The following is a 20,578-nucleotide window of genomic DNA, read 5'->3' as shown; positions in this document are numbered from 1 at the left end:
CTGCATGGTTTTCCACACCAAACTCCTACTTAACCCCCTCGTTGCCTTTGTCACCTATTGGTATTTGAATGTATTATGTGCATATTCCTTTTCTGAATAAATTGTCATGATTTTATTTCTTTGTTTTTTTGTGTATATTGCGATATATATATATTTATATATATCCTACAATAATTGTAAATATATATATATATATATATATATATATCATAAGAAGCAAACAAAAGAACGTGTGTGTGTGCTTGTGACTTTTGTGAGAAAATCTAGTCCAATGGCTTCGCGCGCGGTCAGTCGCGAGATAGTCACAGGATTTACCCGCGAGCGGCTCATCCGATCAGCTTTTCGTAAGCTTTTATATAGGCGCCTATGTAGAGGAGTTGAACTCGGTTAACTCTTGCCTAACAGAAAAGAAATAAGTAATTTTAAAATATGCTTTTTTCTTAGCGCACATACATGTTTTAAACGTTTCAACAGCGCAAACATTTTTTTTTTAGGGCTAAGGGTAATAGGTGTGCCATTAGAAAGAATGATTTTTTAGGGGAACAGTGACTTTTCGTGCAAGCTCGCCAGTGTAAAGCTGCTGGTGATGCGCGGCTCCGGCCGCTAGCTCATCCAGTTGCTGTATTGCGCGACAGCTTCCGATTTCAGATCGCGAAAACCGATGCACAAGCGACCCACCGATGCGACCTTCTTGGAATCAGGGCCAATGTATCCAGAAAATGTAACTTCCGAAAGTTCAAACTGGCACTGGCACTCTAGCTTGGCATAAAGTCCATTCTTGACATGTCCACAGTGGGTAGGCAGATCCCTGGAGTAAACCAGGATTTCATCCTAGTACACAACTACACAGACATAGAGGAGGTCACGGAAGACATTGTTTACAAAATTCTGGAACACCGCTTGCGCATTACAGAGCCCAAATGGCATTACTAAATATTTCCATCGGGGAGTGTCTTCCATTCGTCCCCCTCTCAAATGCAGATCCGGTTGTAGGCACTGCGCAAGTCCAACTTGGTAAACACAGATGCCCCTTGAAACCAGTCAAAGAGTTCTTAGATAAGGGGCAGCAGATACTTTTTCTTAATGGTGATATAATTTAGAACTCTGTAATCTATACAGGGATGCAGGGAACATTCTTTCTTCTGCACAAAGTAGAACCCACCTCCCGCCGGGGATGATGACTTGTGGATGAAGCCCCTCCCCAATTTCTCTCGAATAAATTTAAACATGGGGTTGGTCTTGGGATGGAGAGAGGGTAGACCCTGCCCTGAGGGGGAAAAGAACCAGGATACTGGTCAAATGAGCAGCCATATGGATGATGTGGTGGTAGCGTCTCTGCCTTCTCTTTACTAAAAACTTCTAGAACATCTAAAATATACAAACTCCTAGTATGGTCTTGGTAGACCAGGCCTCGGGAAAGGGACTGAAGAAAAAATTTGTTGAGCAGAAAGAATTTTGGGAAGACACTCCTGAAAGCATGTGGCCACGCAATAGGAGGATGTCTCCCAAGCTCCATTCAACGACTGGAGCATGTTTGCGGAGCAAGGGCAACCAAAGCAGAACAGGTTGAACTGCTTTTGGGATGACCGGAAAAGAGATGGTCTCAGAGTGTAAAGCCCAGAGCTTTACTTCTGAATACTACCAGGCAGGACTGTCCCATTCACCACAGAGACACACTAAGGGGTGTGTTAGGGGCACCATGGGAATACTGTACTGTGATGCCAGCTGTTTGTTGATAAAGTTCCCAGCTGTGCCAGAGTCCACAAAGGCTTGGGACCAGAAGTAGTAGTCATTCCAGGGGATCTGCACTGTAACCATCATCTTTGCAGGTGTAGGGGAAAAAAGCGTGTTTAGAGATCACTCTCTTAACTTTTTGCCTGCAGTGGCGTTAGTGGCCTGAGGGCAATTAGACTTAAAGTGGCCCTCTCCGACGCAGTACATGCAAAGGTTCTCATCTCGCCAGTGAGCACGTTCCTCTGAGAATAGTCGTGACTGATCCAGTTGTATAGGTGCATTTGCTAGAGGAGGAGGGTTCTGGAAATTTGGGGCCAGCTTGACAGGTCGCCAAACATTCTGGGATTTTTGCCCTCATTCCTGGAAATGAGTGTCAACCTGAATAAAAAGAGACACCAGGTCATCAAGCCTAGATGGAAGGTCACGGCTGGCAAGGCCCTGCCAGAACACTGCCACAAGAGCATCATTGTTCCAACCTAATTCTGTAGCCAGGGTTCGAAATTTTTTAGCAGAAGCCCACAGTGAGGGAGGCTTGACGCAGGCATAGGATTTCCGAGGCTGCAGAGAAAACACAGGCCTGCCTAATCGAATACAGTGCGGAAGGTCTGCAGAAAGCTTTGGAAGTCATTTAAAACATGATCCCTTTTTCCCAGAAAGGCGACACTCATGCTAATGTCTCCCCTGTTAGAAGGAGATGAAAAATGCCACCTTAGTTCGAAGGGAAAATTCCAGGGCTGCAACTCAAGTTGAATTTAACACTGGTTAACCCCTCTAGGGTTTTAATTCTGTTCAAATTTCCATGCAAAAAGCGTTACATTTTTTTGCATGGAAATTTATTTTACATTGTAGACTATAATTCATAGGCATAACTCACCGAAATATGTCTAATATTTAATAATAAACTTCAAATAAAAACAATAAAAATAAAAAAAAACAGTTAAACATGTAAAATAACTACAGTAGCTTGTATAATATAAATATATATAATATAATTATATATATATTACATGAAACAAACACAAAGTGTTTTTTTTTGTTTAAATCGAACCCGAGTGTGACTCGGGATTACCGCTTTTTGCATGGAAAATCCACCCCAAGTCACACTCGGGACTACCGCTGGGGGGGTTAATAAATCCCTGACTGAGCATGGGGTTCGCCGGAGTAGCAAAGAGGAGTGGGGATCCGGAACGTGGAATAGGGTGGCATGGAGGCTGGGACTGGTGTTGCAGAAGTGGAGTGTGTTTAGGCATTCTTCATACCTCTTTTGGAGAGGTTTTGGGGCACAGGGTTCCATGTCCCATATATGGTGGTTCTGCCCCACCATCCTAACATTCTAACGTAAGGTGTCAGACATCATAGAACAGATATCCAGTGCATCCCTGGAGTTTACACCGTGGAGTTTCCTCTTCCACTACACTAGTTCATGCATAGGCAGATATAAGCGTTCAGTAGTGCCTTTCCTTTTCACTGCGGCTAAAGCCACTTGCAGGAGCGCCTTTTGAAAGGTTGGTGTCACAGATCCTTGCAAGTCCAGAGGATTTGTGACTCCTTCAAACTCTCCTACCTTGCACACCATCTCTGCTTCAGGATCCAAGTCTCGGCTAACTTCCTGGTCCAGGACATGTGACCCTCGACTAGCTGCGCCTTTACCTCAGAGAACTAGATTGTTCTGCAGACGCACTCCATCTGCTGGCAGGCATCTGAACAACATCAGAGAATGTCTCCTCACCAGCACTCCCTCTTTAAGTGGGTTAGGAGTCTGCGGCTCATATCATCACATGATATCCCCATTTTAAGGAAGTGGCTGGCAGCAGAAAGTTGCCTGGACAAGGCGTTCCTTTTGGTTCTGCTCCCAGGTTTCCACTGTTCCAGTTTGTGCTTCCTGTTCCTGACTATTCGTGTACCTATCCCGGCTTGTTTCCTGACTATTTTGATTGCTGCCTGCCCTGACTTTTGGCTTGTCTGCCCTTACTCTGGATCTTGCTTGGCATCATGCTTTCTTCCTGCTATTTAGCAGTCACCTGCCTTGGAGGGCATGGAGGCCACAACCTGGCAGCATCTCGCTGCACAAAATCCTCACCTCCAGAGGTTCTGGAAAGGACCAACCTGTTGCTTAGATTGTGCGCCCTGTGCACGTCTCCACCCAATGGGCTGGTGACACAGAGGGTCCACCACTCTGCCCTGTGGAGCCATGACAGTTGGTTCAGGAAGGTGGATGAGCTTTGCTTTTTGGATGAGAGCTATCATGATTGCCAAGACACGGCAACATTATTTACTAGGAAATAGGTGCCTTGGATAGTTTTTAGGGATAGGGATCAATACTTAAATATAGTAAACTCTGATTAGAGACAAGATGTTCAGAGGTTGTCAGATGACATTTTTTTATATCAAGGTGGAAACACCTTGTGCATCAATGTATGGTGCAGTTTTTGTTCTTTAAACAATTTGAAAATTCACTTTCCAAATCATTCAAACTTAGACTTTAGTTTAATAATGTTACTTAGACACAACTGTGCATTCCAGGACCGTATTTTGGAAATTTTGTTTCTATTTTGGCTTACACAAATTATAGTATACTTCCTCGTAGAGTGACCCTTTTTACTCCTGTTCCCCTCTCCCCCCCTTTTTTCTGTTTTCTCCCCCTAATATTTTTCATTTTCCCACTTTTTCATGAAAAATGTATGTAATATGATTCAATACTCCTATTTATCTAAAATATATTCCATATAAAAGCATTATATTATTCTATATAAAAGGTGGTAGTTAAATCTTCTAGGGACTGAGCAAAGTTCAGAACGGAACCTAGCTATCTTCTGTTTTTTAAAATAATCATAGTTTTGCCAAATTTTAGATACAAAAAATGAAGAAAGAAAGGAGAGTCATGGTTTTTCTGGCAAATAAACATATATTGTGTGTGTTATATTTCACATCATATAAGACACACTGACTTTGGTCGTATGCAAGTAAAAAAAATAGTAGGTAAATTCCTAAAGTATTAAACTGGGAATCAGGACCCTGAGTACAAATACAGTTAGATTGATGGTACCGTCTTGTGTCCCGGGACTTTTCGCCATTGGGCTTCCTCAGGGGATCTGCAAGTAACGCTATGTACTGTATATAGAAGTAATACACAGATGTCATGAATTGGTAAAGTGAATAACACTAGTAAGTATATACAAAATATATATGATAGAATAATTTTAAAATACATGCATGGCAAACATGTGTTTTCATGTATTCTTATTGTGCTGAGTATATTGTCAAGTGATAGTGACTCAATAACCAAGGGTATATAATCAATGACATATAAATATTTATATAACTTTATACCTATATAAATATATATGTAATTGATTATATACCCTTGGTTATTGAGTCACTATCACTTAACCCTACATAACAGGTCTTGTAAAGCTGAGGCTTTCTTCTTGGCAGATTCTGGGTTGAATGACCCCCCCCCCCCCCAACTCCAGAGCCCAGGACCCTGAAACATTTCCTTATCAAAGATGCAACTCTATAAATCAGAGATGAACCATCCTTTGTCTAACCTGCTTGACATTGGCTAAACTTCTAAATTATCACTTAGGGAGTGATAAAAAAAACACACTGCAAACCTGTCTACACCCTTACTTAAACTTACGACCCTGATGCACATGCATTAATGATTCTTTAAATGAATTCCACCCCATGTGTCTTCAGGTAGCTGTGGGTCCCACGCTGTCACTGGGTCCGTCTATAATGACTAGTGTTGGTCGGTCGAATAGACCTAAATTCGAACTCTATTAAAGTCAATGGGGGAAAAATTCAGGTTGTTTTTTGGGACTGTGTAGAGGTTCTATAGCCTATAAATACATTTAAAAAGACATGTTAAGACTCCCCCAGCTCTGCACAACACTGTTCAAGTAAAAAAAAAAAAAAATTAGGAAGGCTTTTTTATGTTGCTGGCAAGGCCAATTAATGGGGCGGTCAAAGGAACATGCCAGATTTTATACAGGCCTTCGAGTAGAGATAGAGATGGCCCCGAGAAGGTTCCTCCAGTCCAAAAATTAGCCACCAGGTTTTACTGCTCCATTACAAGCCATACACATGCTTCAGAGTAGAGGCAGAGGGCCCTGAAGAGGGTCTTTCAGTCAAAAAATGATCCAGTTACACACCTCTGTTACAAGTAATATAGGCCTCACAGGAGTGGGGACCACATTGGTAACCGGAATCTCGAGCTGGGTGTAGTGCATCCTCAATCTTGCATCTAGAGTTGGGTACTGGACAGGCAGCATCAGTTTCAGAAGGAGGAGGGGGTGGGCTCTGAGACAAAGTGTGGACGGCATTAGTATCTGGCATCTACTAGAGAAAGTCTATAGCTAACCGAGCATCAGTCACCCATCAGAGATGCAATTTCCCAATCAATTGGTCTTGATGCCAAAGCCTTTAGAGTACAAACATTGTACTACATCAAGAAGAACGAAGAAGAAAGATAGGCTTCTACAAAGGCACCATAAACTTACGATAATAATGTATAAAAACAATATTATTTTTAATATTCTTCAATTACAAAAGACTTTAAAACAATGCTTATTTTACAGATTGACATAAAAAGGGGCTCTGTTAACACTATATAGGTAAGTATTTGATTTTGCAAACTTGGGTATAGCTCTTGAAACAAAGAACGGGGTCTTAGCCCGACGCGTTTTGCCCAATTAGGCTTCTTCAGGGGATATGTAGACACCCTAGGGCTATAATAATGTTTAAATTAGACATCATAGTTTGCAAAGATAACAAACATATAACTTTCCGAAACATACAGTATTTGCATCATTATTTACACAGACAGTCCACAGTAACTCCATATACATAATCTCAGTGTCATTAAGATACGTATAAAAATACTCTAAGGTACAGTAATCCTTGCAATAAACAGGGTGTATATAAATTGTCCTAATGATAATTAAATTACTTGGATTTACTATATTATAGTGTTAGATTCAAGCCACTTCAATTATAATTGATGTAACAATTGCATAGCCGTTTGGATGCTCTAAAAAAAGAGGAGTAATTTGTGTGTTACTTACGTCCAAACTATCACACTCAGAGAGAAAGAAGATAATATATGATAGATCATGGATTAGTAAAGAGGTCTTACTTTGGTCTTTGAGGTACAGACTTAGTAGTGTGTTAGTTCCTTACTTTTGTTTTAGGAAGTGTTAGTGTAGAATAAATCTAGTGGATAGGATGATAATAGTAATAGTGATAGTAATAGTAATAGATAGATAATAGTAATTAGTAAATTATAAAAAATAAAAAAAAATTTTAAAAAAAAATCTGGCATCCTAGAGCTGGGTACTGAGCAGGCAGCATCAATCACAGCAGGAGGAGGAGGCCGTGGGCTCTAAGGCAAAGTGTGGATGGCATTAGTATCTGGCATCTACATTTGGGTACTGAGCAGGTGGCAGCATCAGTAACAGAGGGAGGAGGAGGTGGTGGGCTTTGAGACGGAGCATGGACGGCATTAGTATCTGGCATCTAGAGTTGGGTACTGGGCAGGCAGGAAGCATCAGTAACAGCAGGAGGAGGAGGCGGTGGGCTCTGAGACGGAGCGTGGATGGCATTAGTATTTGACATGTAGAGTTGGGTACTGGGCAGGCGGCAGCATCAGTAACAGCAGAAGGAGGAGACCGTGGGCTCTGAGGCCAAGTGTGGATGGCATTAGTGTCTTGTATCCAGTGTTGGGTACTGGGCAGGCGGCAGCATCAGTTACAGAAGGAGGAGGAGGCGGTGGGCTCTGAGACGGAGCGTGGACGGCATTAGTATCTTGCATCTCGAGTTGGGTATTGGGTAGGGGGCAGTATCAGTTACAGCAGGAGGAGGAGGCGGTGGGCTCCTAGACCAAGTGTGGATGGCATTAGTATCTTGCATCTAGAGTTGGGTACTGGGCAGGCGGCAGCATCAGTAACAGCAGGAGGGGGAGGCGGTGGGTTCTGAGACCAAGTGTGGACGGCATTGGTAACTGGCATCTAGAGCTGGGTACTGGGCAGGCAGCAGCAGTAACAGTAGGAGGAGGAGGCGGTGGGCTCTGAGACGGAGTGTGGACGGTGTTAGTATTTTGCATCTAGAGTTTGGTACTGGGCAGGCAGCAGCAGTAACAGTAGGAGGAGGAGGCGGTGGGCTCTGAGACGGAGTGTGGACGGTGTTAGTATTTTGCATCTAGAGTTTGGTACTGGGCAGGCAGCAGCAGTAACAGCAGGAGGAGGAGGTGGTGGGCCCTGTAACAGAGCAAGGACCACATTGAAGGTTGAGGCCATCACCTCTATTGACAGTGTAGAAGCTGTAGCTATTGGAGACATGAATGTATGAATGAAAATCACACTGTCCATACCTACTGTCTAGTGAAACCACATAAAAGGAAACGAACTTGGTGGAATCAGCTGGGAAATACATACATTTTTTAACTTTTGTGGATATCTAGCAAGTGCTATCACGGTTAAATAAATACATACATTTTTATGGGTTTTAGGATAGATACCAAGTGCTATCAGAATAAAATATCTGTATTGTTTGGAGAAATATACATACGTTTGGCTTTGGGGATATATAGCAAAGTGGGATCAGAATGCATATAAAATATATGAAAGTATATATAGAAATATAGAATTTTTTATGGTCTTTTGGATAGATACCAAGTGCTATAAGAACTAAATCTATATTTTTGGGAGAGAAATACAGAATTTCTTATTGCTTTGGGAATATATAGCAAAGTGGGATAAGAATAAAATATATGTATTTTTTTGAAAGAAATACTGAAATTTTTATGGGTTTTAGGATAGATACCAAGTGCTATCATAAATAAATATCTGTATTTTTTATCTATAAATACAGACGTTTTTATGTTTTTTTGTGATAAATTGCAAGAGGTATCTTAAATTATGATACCTCTTGCAATCTATCACAAAAGCCAGAAAATTTTCTATATTTATCCATAAAAAATACAGATATTTCTTTTTGATAGCATTTAGTATCTATCCAAAAACCCATAAAATTTTCTGTATTTCTGTAAAAAAAATGCAGATATTTATTTCTAATCCCATTTGCTATCTATCAAAATAGCCATAAAAATTTCCATATTTCCCTCCAAAAAATACAGATATTTCATTCTGATCCCACTTGCTATCTATCAAAAAAGCCATAACATTTTCTGTATTTCTCTCCAAAAAATAAAGATATTTAATTATGATACCTCTTGCAATCTATCACAAAAAACAGAAACATTTCTGTATTTATCTATAAAAAATACAGATATTTCATTCTGGTCATAGTTGCTATCTATCAAAAAAGCCAAAACAAATTCTGTATTTCTCTAAAAAAAATACAGATATTTTATTCTGATACAACTTGCTATCTAATAATTAAGCCATGAAAATTTCTGTATTTCTCTACAAAAAATACAGATATTTAATTATGATACCTCTTGCAATCTATCACAAAAACCAAAAAAATTCTGTATTTATATTTCTGTAATACTGATATTTTTTACAAGAAAGGCAGAAAAAATGTCTGTATTTCGTTAAAAGAAAATACAGATATTTCATTACTATTTGCTATCTATCAAAAAAGCTAAACAAATTTAATTATGATACCTCTTGCAATCTATAAAAAAAACAGAAACATTTCTTTATTGATCTATAAAAATTACAGATATTTTTATTCTGATCCTACTTGCTATCTATCAAAAAAGGCAGAAAAATGTCTGTATTACCCTCAAAAAATACAGATATTTTATTCTGATACCACTTGCTATCTATCAAAAAATCCAGAAAAATTTCTGTAATTCTCTACAAAAAATACAGATATTTAATTCTGATACCACGTGCTATCTATCCAAAGGGATAGAAAAATTTCTGTATTTCTCTACAAAAAATACAAATATTTAATTATAAATCACAGCTCCATTACAAGTGATATAGGCTTTAAACTAGATAGAAGCAGAGGGCCCTGAGGGCTCCGTATAAAAAAAAAGACAGTTACACAGCTACATTGCAAGGCATAGGCCTCAGAGACAGAGTAGAGGTAGAGGGCCACGAGGGGGAGGAGTAGAAGGAGATGCAGAAGGTTGTGAACGTGCTCTTCTCATCAAGATGTCAGGACTGCGTGGCAACGTCTGAATTGTTCACTGAAATAGCAAACTGCAGGTTGTTGCTGGTGGTGAACAGATGCTGCCGAATGGGAGAAGCTGGGTCTCCACAGCAAAGTGTCCCTGGAGGAAGAGGTTGAGGCACAAGAGTCAAAGGAGGAGGTGTAAGTGGAGGTCGAGGAGGAGATTGCATGGCGATGTGCTCTGGACCGAGGTAGGTATGCAGGCCTTGCTGCAGCTGCATCTTCCCCTGCTGCCACCAAAGTTACCCAGTGAGCTGTATAGGAAATATATCTTCCCACTTCATGCTTGCTCGACCAACTGTCGGTTGTCAGGTGCACCTTGCCAGAGTGCTGCAGGGCCATGGACACATTGCTCTGCACGTGTTCATGCAATGCAGGAACACATTTTTCTGCAAAATACTGTCGCTTGGGCACAACGTACTGTGGGTTTGCGCTGGGGAACGCGCGACGAAATGTAATTGATTCCACCAGCCGGTAAGGGAGGAGCTCTAACGCAATCTGCTGTGCAATTTCCTCATTGATTAGGTTTGTTTTGGGGTCATTTGGGCCATATTTCCTCTTACGCTCCAGCATCTAGGGGATGGAAGGTTGGATGTTGCTAAGGCTAACCAACGAAAGATTGGACGATGGGGTAGAAGGTGTGGGGGATGGCAATGTTGCCTGGTCTTGACTGCTAGCAATGCCACAAACAGCAGCCGATCTGCGGTGGAGCTCCTGCTCACCGCTAGTGGAGCCTGAAAAAGGTAATGTTCGGCTACATGCTTCACCTAAATTGCTGGAAGCAGCACAGGTAACTTTGGTGGCAGAAGGAGTACGTGCAGCAGAGGAAGATCTAGCAGTTTGACCTTGCTTCTTGGGCAGAGGTGGTCGCACAGAGCTCTCTGCTTTGATCAGGTGTTCCCGCCAGGTTACTGGGTGGTGGCTTTTTAAATGTTTGCTCATGCAACTTGTTCCAAGTTTGTTTGGGTTTTTGCCTCGTTTCAAGTGTTGAGCTCACAGTTTGCAGATGACCATAATGTTGTTATCACTATGGACAATAAAAAATGCCCACACGGACAAACATCTAACTGGGCCGAAAGGTGTTCTGAAGCTTGTGCTCGTGGTGGCAGTCCGCGGTTGTTGAGGCACAGCTGTGGTAACAGCTTCCGACGATGGACGACTATGACTTGCCTCACTGGTACATGAAGACTGCAGAGTGTGGGCAGCTTTTACCCTCTTCCTCCCTCTCCCCCTTTGAGGGTGCAACCTCCTCATCCTCTTCTTCCTCCTCCTCCTCTTCTTCCTGCCTATGATGATCCTCTTGTTTGCCCCATGTCAGATCAAGGACATCATCATCATCAGAAGAGACAGTTTCCCTGTATGTGCCGAAAGGAAGCAGCGGCCTTTTGGAGCCAGTTTGAACTGGCTCAGAGTGTTCGGATGAAGTAAGTGAGGGGAAAGCCTCTGAACTGACTCTCTTTGTCAGACAACTGAGCATCTTGAATGAATGCTTGTAGCTCCGCCTCTCCAACCCCTCGGTGGGACTCCTCTACATACTGCTCTTCACGAGACTTTCCAGTCGATGATGAAGAACTAGGAGGAACAGGTGTATCATGGACTGTTGGGACACCTGTGAGGCCTGTGGGAATGAGATGAAGAGGGGGTACAATCACTTGACCTAGGCTGGGTCATATACTCGACTACCTCTTGTTCATGGTGCGGTAATAATGGACGCCCACCACCAACAGCAGCGCTTCTTATTCTCCGGTCTGCAGTTAAAAACAAACTCATACAGCTTTGCTTGCCACCCCTGCCAAAGCTGCCCCTTCCTCTTTGGGTAGACATTGTACAAATTTTTGTGTGGCTTCACACCCTGCAATATACTTTGAAGCTAATATGCTTCACAAAGTGTACATTTTTACGAGAAGTAGCTTTTTGTTGGGGGGGAGTTGACACCAAAAAATGCAAGTGCACTGTGTGTGTTGTATGCAGCACTTTCCTTCAGTGGTGACGCTTGTAATATGCAGCACAGTATACAAACTCTATACTGCAGTATACACTGCATCTGCGTGACTGTCTCTCAGTACAAGTGTGATACTGTGCACGCAATGAGGGAGGGTTCCCTGGCCTTGGCTGCGTGTATGTAACACACTGCACCAATACAGTACAATCTATCTATCTGACTAATAGTATGAGTGTGACAGTCTAAGTGAAGACAAAGCAAGCCAAGCAGGAAGGTTGTGATGCTAGCAAATCTCTGTCAGGAGTGGTAAATGCAGGTCTGTGTGGTCATAAATAGGCCAATGGCTGCCTGTGTGGCATGCAGTGACAGACAGCCAATCGCCTGCCTGCCACAACAAACATAGAGGAGAGCATCCCTGCTGTTATTGGAGGGCCCTAGGCATTATGGGGGAGGTCAATAGGTATTGTGGGAGGGTCGATTTGGGGGCTTCGAATCCAGCGAAATTCGGGTCGGGTCGACCCGAATTCGAGCAGCCATATTCAGGTCGAACGTTTAGGACGACCCAAATTCCAACAACATCAGTAATAATGACTATAAACTCAGAGAACATTAATATGATGAAGATGTATCAATGTATATTCACGAGGGTGCTTTCTTGCCACAAAATTCCTCAGAGGCACGATGTTAAGTTAGTATACAGTAGTATAATTAGTTGATTTCCTTTCTATGGATACAAATATTAAAATCTAATATATGTGACATTATTTTGTTTTTCAGGGAGCTACATAGATGAAATTTCAGGAGCAGTGTATCAGTGAGTACAATTTTGCTTTCATTCTGTCCCGACTTTAGTTTTATTAAAGTGCATAGATAGTGGTGGAAAAATCTGAGATTAGAGCATTTTTTAATGTGGTAGTGATATTGGAATGCCTACAGCAATCAGTCACTTTTCACAATTTTGCTCAACTATAGGGCCAGTGCGCATAATCTTTGCATTTTGCTTAATTAGAAGACTTAAAGCATGTATGCAAAATCTAATAATAGATTTATAGACATCTCCGTAAATTTCTACATAATTATTAGCTGTTATGGGATGTTGGAAAAAATGGTTTCTTGTAAAGAAATATTTAATCTAATTAATTGATAGCAAGTGCCTAATGATGTATATTGAAACTAAGAAAACTCCTTACCACAATTACTTTCATTTCCAATTAAGGTCATGCACTAATTACTACCGTAGGTGTATAGTAGGTTGTGGTATGGTGTTGTACTGATCACAAATTTGAGCAGGTCTGCAGTCACAACTTCATAATCTTGTCATTGATTTTTTTATTATACATATAGATTAGTATATTCCCCATAAAGACCTTCACTTGTCCTAGTACGCGGGCTGGTTTAGCTGTCTCTACTGTTTTCTCTGAAATACCATATCAAATAAAGATATCAGTAAAATAGATCCATGTTGTTGTTTCATGGACTGAACTAATCCTAGCACATTGGTTTAAAGGGAAGCAATTCACAGATTAGCAAATACAATTTAATACTGTTGATTTAAATTTTTGATTTTAAAAGTATTTCTCCTCCCAGACACATAAGAATTAATTGTCAACAGTGACTGTATCTAAAAGTGAGTCCTTACAATGTTAAACACTAAGAAATATTGTTCTCTTTCTCACTGAAGCACAGACGCCTCTCTCCTGCGCATGCGAGCAGTTCTGACGCTAGGCGTGCCTCTGTTTCCAAGCTTTATCAATTCGGTCCAATCCGCTGGCCAATCGGAAAATAGCCTCTTGACCAGCCCTGGCTGTGTAGCTAGCTCACACAATGCACTTAGTGTTTGTGCAACGTGTCTCCATTGTGCCAAGCCCCCTAATTCTATTGAGCTAGTTCTTGTTCACCTGTTGCTTAATTCAGTGTTTCCCCTGTCCAGCTCATGTATTAACCCCTCGTTGTCCAGTCTGTTGGTTCCCAGCCAACTTCCCCATGCTGTTCCAGTGTTCTTGTCTGTCTGTGGATATCCCTAAATCACCCGTGCCTCCGGTTGCTTCCAGTGTTCCCTGTGCCTGCAGTGGCCTCTGTGTCACTAGTGTCTGTCCCCTGGACCCCTGGCTATTGACCCCTGGCTATTGACCCCTGGCATGTGACCTGACCTCTCTTGCTTGCTGTCTCCCTCGACCACGACCCTCCTAGACTATCCTTCTGCTTCATGATTTGGTACCGTGTTTTGCCCACCTTGTGCCCAAGGACCGCAACCTGGCAGTAACCAGCAGCACAACATCCTGACCATCCGACCCTCTGTAGAAGACCTGGTTACTGCTTAGATGCCTTGGCCCTTCTCAGGGCTCACACCACCTCCGTGCAGGCCATAGTGCCCCCTAATGTTCCTGTCTCTCCTCCCGTGACAAATATGTTAAGAAATATGTTTTATACCCAGCATCCTCACCAGAATAGTATAAATTTTTTAGCAGTAATTCTCTCCTCTTTGGTCATTTGGTTGAGTTTGACTGTTCATTACCCTATAGACTTTAACCCACTAGGCACACCTGGCAGCAATTTTAAGCTATTATATATGAATGCATCGTGGCCTCTGTTTCTCCTTTCTCTCTTTTCTGCTTTCAGGTCTTTTATCAGTGAGTCTTGCTTTGTATTTTATTGACAAAAATTTTAGGCCTAAATTTAGAATAAAAAACACTGTTTCTTTAAAAATGCTTGGAAAATAATTTTCTTGTGTAGGCTAGGTCTGGTTTGTCACAGTGTAGCATTTAGCAGTAATTGACCATTATACTCTTATTCCATAAGCCTTGGTAGCAGAGCTTTATTGACTCAATTTCATGGTGAAAACGTTCTCCTTGCTAGTTACTTAGCATGATGCAATTTTCTGGAAAGAACTCTGGATGTTAGTGCAAGAAGTATAATTTCAATGACCTGTGACAGACTGTGAACCTTTAAATATCTCTTCCTTCAATTCTGCACTGCTTATATTTGGAAATTTCTCAACAAAATACTATAAACCATATGAGTTTGATTTACCCATTCCTTTACAAAGTTCTTCATTAAGCCTAGCTTGATATGGAGAGGTGGCGGAAATACTTTATGCAGATCGACGAGTTGAAAAAATTTGACACTGCTTCTTCCCGGCTCATAGGTATCACTTGGCTGCCAGACATGTTTTACATATTATTCTACAATAGCTTGGCCAAAGGCAGAGGAAATAGCAGTATTTTGTTAATTCTGCTTGCATTCCCTTCAATATGCCAATAATGTTTTATACTGGATCGTTTCAAGCAAAATATTCATTTTGTCATAGGACTCCTTTAGATGAACTAATCAGCAATTGGTACACTGAGTTAGGAATTGCCATTATTCAGTAGAACTGCATTCAAGCTTCTTTGTGGGGAATTATTATTATTAATAAACGGGATTATAGTTTATAGATTATAGCGATTATAGCTCCAACATATTACTCAGCACTGTACATTAAATAGGGAAAAGACGAAATTCAGAAGGAACATGCTCTTGTGATAAACTGTTAAAGAGTCCACTGATGTAAAGGCAGTAGCACAATTAGCTCTCCACAGTGAAGAAAGTTGTCAAGTTATGATTTCATGTTTCGTAGTGAGTTACAGTAACAATCACTAAAGGAGTGTCTATGAAAATTGCATACAATTTAATGTATTTGTTTATTGAGAAAGTATTATCAAAAATTTCTATGAGTCCCGAGGTCTTTTCCTGAGGAAACGGATAATATATTTGTGAAATGCGTTGAAAGAAAACCATTGGGAACTATACAGCTATCACAAAAGTTTTAGCGGTGTTTGCTATTTTAAACATTAATGTGTTGTTAATCTTTGTTACTTTAATAAAAATTACTGACATTTTATATCATAAACATACTTGTTTGTTATATTTACATGCATAAAAAGTCCCTTATAAAATAATTTGTGATTTCTACATGATACTTTATACTGGGATGTGGCATAAGCAATTAGTATTGGATAAAGCGTACCCAAACTCAGAAATTTCACTTTACATAAAAGAGTAGGCAACCCTTTTATTCCAGGTAAAAATTCTGTTGTTTGTATATTTTTTAAGTGCAAACCCCCCTTTTTTTAAAAAAAAAAAAATGGGTGCAGCACTGCTTCCTAATTCTTAATCTGCTAGGCAATCAAGAATGAATAGGAGTGCAAAGCCAAGAGCCTCCCGGGATGTGTGACATAGGTATCCCGGGCTCTTGGGTGCACCACACTGAAGTCTTGTTGTCAAGTTATGATTTCATGTTCCGTAGTGAGTTACAGTGACAATCAACAAAAGAGTGCCCCAGGATGGCACACACTAAATGATGTGACAAAGACCCTCTAACAATTATAAGTATTATTTAATAGGCACTATGTATAGGGTTTTTGGAGGCCAACTAGAGATGAGCGATTTTCTCAAAAATTCGATTCGGCTGGTTTGCCGAATTTTTTGAAAAGATTCGCTTCGATCTGAATTTATTTGCGGCGAATCACGTTGAAAAATGGCTATTTCCGGGCTGCAGAGAGCCTTGATAGTGATGTAGAACACTGTGCCGTGCAGTAACACGCATAGGGAGTCTGCTGTGGTAATGAAATAATACTGTGAGTAAGTATGACATGCAGATGACAGGCGTCGCTATTAGAATCACTGCACACTTCACTTATTTAGGCCAAAACTAACCAAATAACTCAAGTATGAACTCAGCCTGACAGGTCCATGTTAGTGTCAAGAAGAAGTGCACTCCTTTTACACCCTTGTCAGCTGATTCCACAAAGATGTCTACAGAACCTGTTCTATCAACCCATTATACAAGTAGAGCCCCCCCCCCGACAGAGTGGAGAGGGTGACTGAGGTGGCGGCAGCAGCAGCATCAGGCGGAGGCCACAGAGTGGCACAATGACTGAGTGTGGGGGTGGCAGCAGCATGAGGAAGCCACAGAGTGGCACAAAGACAGAATGTGGAGGTGGCGGCAGCATCAGGAGGCTACAGAGTGGCACAATGACAGAGTCTGTAGGTGGCAGCAGCATCAGGATTTTCAGTATGAATACAGACCGTGAAAGTGGGGCCTCTTGATCCTTGTAACTTTTGGGTTCAGAGCAGGAGGTGTCCGAAAATTTACCACAGGGATAACTGGCCACAGAGTGGCACAATGATGGAGTCTGGAGGTGGTGGCAGCATCAGGATTTTCAGTATGAATACAGACCGCGAAAGTGGGGCCTCTTGATCCTTGTAACTTCTGGGTTCAGAGCAAGAGGTGTCAAAAAATTTACCACAGGGATAACTGGCCACAGAGTGGCACAATGACAGAGTCCGGAGGTGGGGGCAGCATCAGGAGGCTACAGAGTGGCACAATAACAGAGTCTGGAGGTGGCAGCAGCAGCAACATCAGGAGGAGGCCACAGAGGTGGTGGCAGCAGCAGCATTGGGCAGAGACCACAGAGTGGCACAATGACAGAGTCTGGAGTTGGCGACAGCATCAGGAGGTCACAGAGTTATACAATGACATAGTGTGGAGGTGGCAACAGCATCAGGAGGCCACAGAGTGGCACAATGACATAGTGTGGAGGTGGTGGCAACATCAGGAGACCACAGAGTGACAAGGTGACATAGTGTGGAGATGGTGGCAGCAGCATCAGGAGACCACAGAGTGGCAAGGTGACATAGTCTGGAGATGGCAGCAGCAGCATCAGGAGACCACAGAGTGGCAAGGTGACATAGTGTGAAGATGGCAGCAGCAGCATTAGGAGACCACAGAGTGGCAAGGTGACATAGTGTGGAGATTGCAGCAGCAGCATCAGGAGACCACAGAGTGGCAAGGTGACAGAGTGGGGCAGTGGGTGGGGGATGAGGAGGCAGAGGCGGACGTTGTCGCAAGACCAGCGGCGTGAGAATGTGGAGGCGGAAGCGGTGTCACCTGGCCAAGTTGCTGGTGTGGTTGTGCAGGAATCACATTCACCCAGTGAGCCGTAAAGGACATGTGACTTTTAATGCAAGCTCGCCAGTGTCAAACTGCCGGGGATGCGTGGCTTCCGATTTTAGATCATGGATACGAATGCACAAGCGAGCCTCCGATTTTGCTTGGTGAATCAGGGCCATTGTACTTTTACTTTAAACATGACAGTGGTTCTAACCTTGAGCTACTCTAAATCACAGAAAAAAATATCTTGACTAGATTTAAGAAGAACTGTAGGGCGATATGGTTGCACTTTTCTGATTCTCGTGCATTTCTAGCCAGACTAGCGCCTCACAATAATTACCTTCTTATTGAGCCTATATTGGCTCTTTCTAGTTACCCATCTTATTTTTAGGTACATTTATCCAGATGTCTCTCCCCTTTAATTCTTTACCTTTCTGTCCCTGATGATTATTTATAAGACTTTGTTTGTCTTGGCAGCATTTACCTTTGCAATGCTGTTTCTTACTGCATTTATTCTTTCATAATCTTCCTTAAATCTCCCTATTCTTTTTTAGCTGATATTATATAATTGTTAAGTATTACTACATGCTATCTTTACATTCTCAATTGTATTGTTTATCCTCCTATTCAATAAAATAAAAATAAAAACAGATTTAACCATATTTATTTATAATAAAAATGTTTTAAATATATTAACAGCAAAAAAGATGAGACCTGAGCATATAGACCATTTAAAAGATGTCTCTGAGTTGGTAACTGGGGATAAAGAAAAGGCAGATTTATTAAACATTTTTTTAGCTCTGTGTATTTGAAGGAAAATGGCTAAGCTGAAGTCCAAATTGATAATAGCAATGTCACTGCCTTAAATAGGCCACGATGGCTCAAAATTGATAAGATTGAGAAACATTTGGGCAAAATTAAGGTTGACAATTTGCAGGGGTCTAATTTGCTGAATAAGTGATTAATACACTACTTAGTCTCTTTTTTGTTCTCTTGTCTGTATGAGAGGGAATATACATATGTTTACAATTTTAATATTATAATTTACACTTCTAAATTGAGAGTTTAAACACTTTTAATGCTACACGCTAAAATAAACAAAACATAGTTAAAAGTGCACATAAATTGTTTTTGTATTTGATACTTAGTTATATACAAGATACATATATATACATATATATATATATATATATATATATATATATATATATTTATATATAAATACACACATGCACATAAACACAAAACGAAAAAATTTAGGTTGGTTCAGGGAGCGTCAAAAAGGAAGATGCATTGACCTATTCAGTGCAAAGTTAACAGTTTTTTAAAAGAAGTTTTAAGCTGCAAAATCATTTAAAACTACTTGCAAAAACCCCTAGTCTTAAAGCCTATCCCTTTCTTCATGTAAGTAGAACTTTCTTCTATTTATAATAAAAAAAATACACACTAAATAGGTATGTGCCTTCAGAGGTACTTTTTATGTATTGCTCTCAAAGGTTTCTGATTTGTTCTGTGTATTTTGAAATATTATAATCAATAATATGCACACCCAGCAGTTTGACTAGTCATAACCTAATAATACTTTCTTTATCTTTGTGCAGGACTGTCACCAACGTATTTGAATAAAAGGAAAATGTGAGCTTGTAGCACACAAAGCTGGGAACTGGACTGCATTTAAATCGGTAACCTTTTATAATCCAAAACAATGGTTGGAAAATAACATACCATGTCTGATAAGAAACACTAGCATTCAGTGTTGTTAAAGTTATAGAATATATTAGCTTGTTGTTGGGCTCTTCTGAATGCTAAGAACATTTCCCCTTGGCCAACAATTACCACCTTATCCTTCCAGATCAACAACCCAAAATCTTCTAGCCTGACATGCTGCATGTGACTTTTCAGATTTTCAACTGGGATTACCAATAATACCAAGACACCACTGAACCAGTGCAGGATTGGAATATCTAATATAGTTTACTTGCTGACATTAAACCAAAAGGATGCTACATTTTCAGCTATTATTCTTGGCTATGGGGATGAACATATTGTCTGACCTATAAAGCTTGGTATAAACAGAAAAGTTCTTTTCAGCCATATTATGGATGCAGCTATACCCTCTCACCTATAGGAAAACAAAAACATAATCTATCTTGGGGTCAAACCTTGTCCCTGTTTGTTTTCCTGGAATAATAAAATATAAATGCTTTGTTTATTTACTGTAAGGTATTAAATGTTTAAACAAATCCAAAAATAAATATTCTTCTTTACTCATAAGTGGCTTCTGTTTGTTTTATCAACCACAATCTCCTGTGACATATTCCATGTTGTCAAAAACCAGAGAAAATTGCTATGTATCACATAGCAGAAAATCAAAATATACTCATTCCTATATATGGCACTTACATGTATGTTATTAGGTGGATAAAATGTAACAGTGTACTACAGTGTAGTTTACCGTTTTATTTCTATGTAGATCAAACAGGAGACCTCTGATATACATATACAAATTAGTTAAGCCAACCTTAAAGGTAAAAGATAATGTTTAAACACACATTTTTAAACCCTTATTATTTATCATTTTACAATGCACAATGACTTTCCCACTACAAACATTAGAAGTTGCTTCAGGTATCTTGAACCCACTTCATTTCATATCTGATGGACTATAGGTATAACCCAACCCACTCTTTTCTTTATCTGTGTTTTCCTGGTCTTCACCTTTCAGCTATTTGCTTTCTGTCACGTAATTTATTTATTCTCAGCTTTTTTTGTGGGCATAGGGAGGTCTGCAGGCAAATTCAGTCTAAAATGTCTATGTGCTGCTG

At 40.7% G+C, this 20,578-nt stretch overlaps 1 protein-coding gene across 2 annotated transcripts in view; it reads left to right on the top strand.

The window, feature by feature from the left end:
• The window catches only part of HRC (histidine rich calcium binding protein), a 168,507-nt gene extending 148,480 nt beyond the window's left edge, over window positions 1-20,027 (top strand). Inside the window, exons 5-6 of one of the 2 annotated variants that reach the window (XM_072426233.1) lie at window positions 12,599-12,635; window positions 19,355-20,027. In XM_072426233.1, the coding sequence (XP_072282334.1) occupies window positions 12,599-12,635; window positions 19,355-19,379 (62 nt within the window). In that variant the 3' untranslated portion in view covers window positions 19,380-20,027. The remainder of the gene's footprint in view (window positions 1-12,598; window positions 12,636-19,354) is intronic. The other variant, XM_072426234.1, reaches the window with a different exon arrangement.
• Window positions 20,028-20,578: the final 551 nt, after the last annotated feature.

The sequence above is a fragment of the Pyxicephalus adspersus genome, chromosome 11, assembly GCF_032062135.1.
Source record: "Pyxicephalus adspersus chromosome 11, UCB_Pads_2.0, whole genome shotgun sequence".
In the NCBI taxonomy this organism is placed as follows: domain Eukaryota; kingdom Metazoa; phylum Chordata; class Amphibia; order Anura; family Pyxicephalidae; genus Pyxicephalus; species Pyxicephalus adspersus.
Note: the sequence above shows the minus strand (reverse complement) of the source record. Positions and strands in the feature narration are given on the sequence as shown.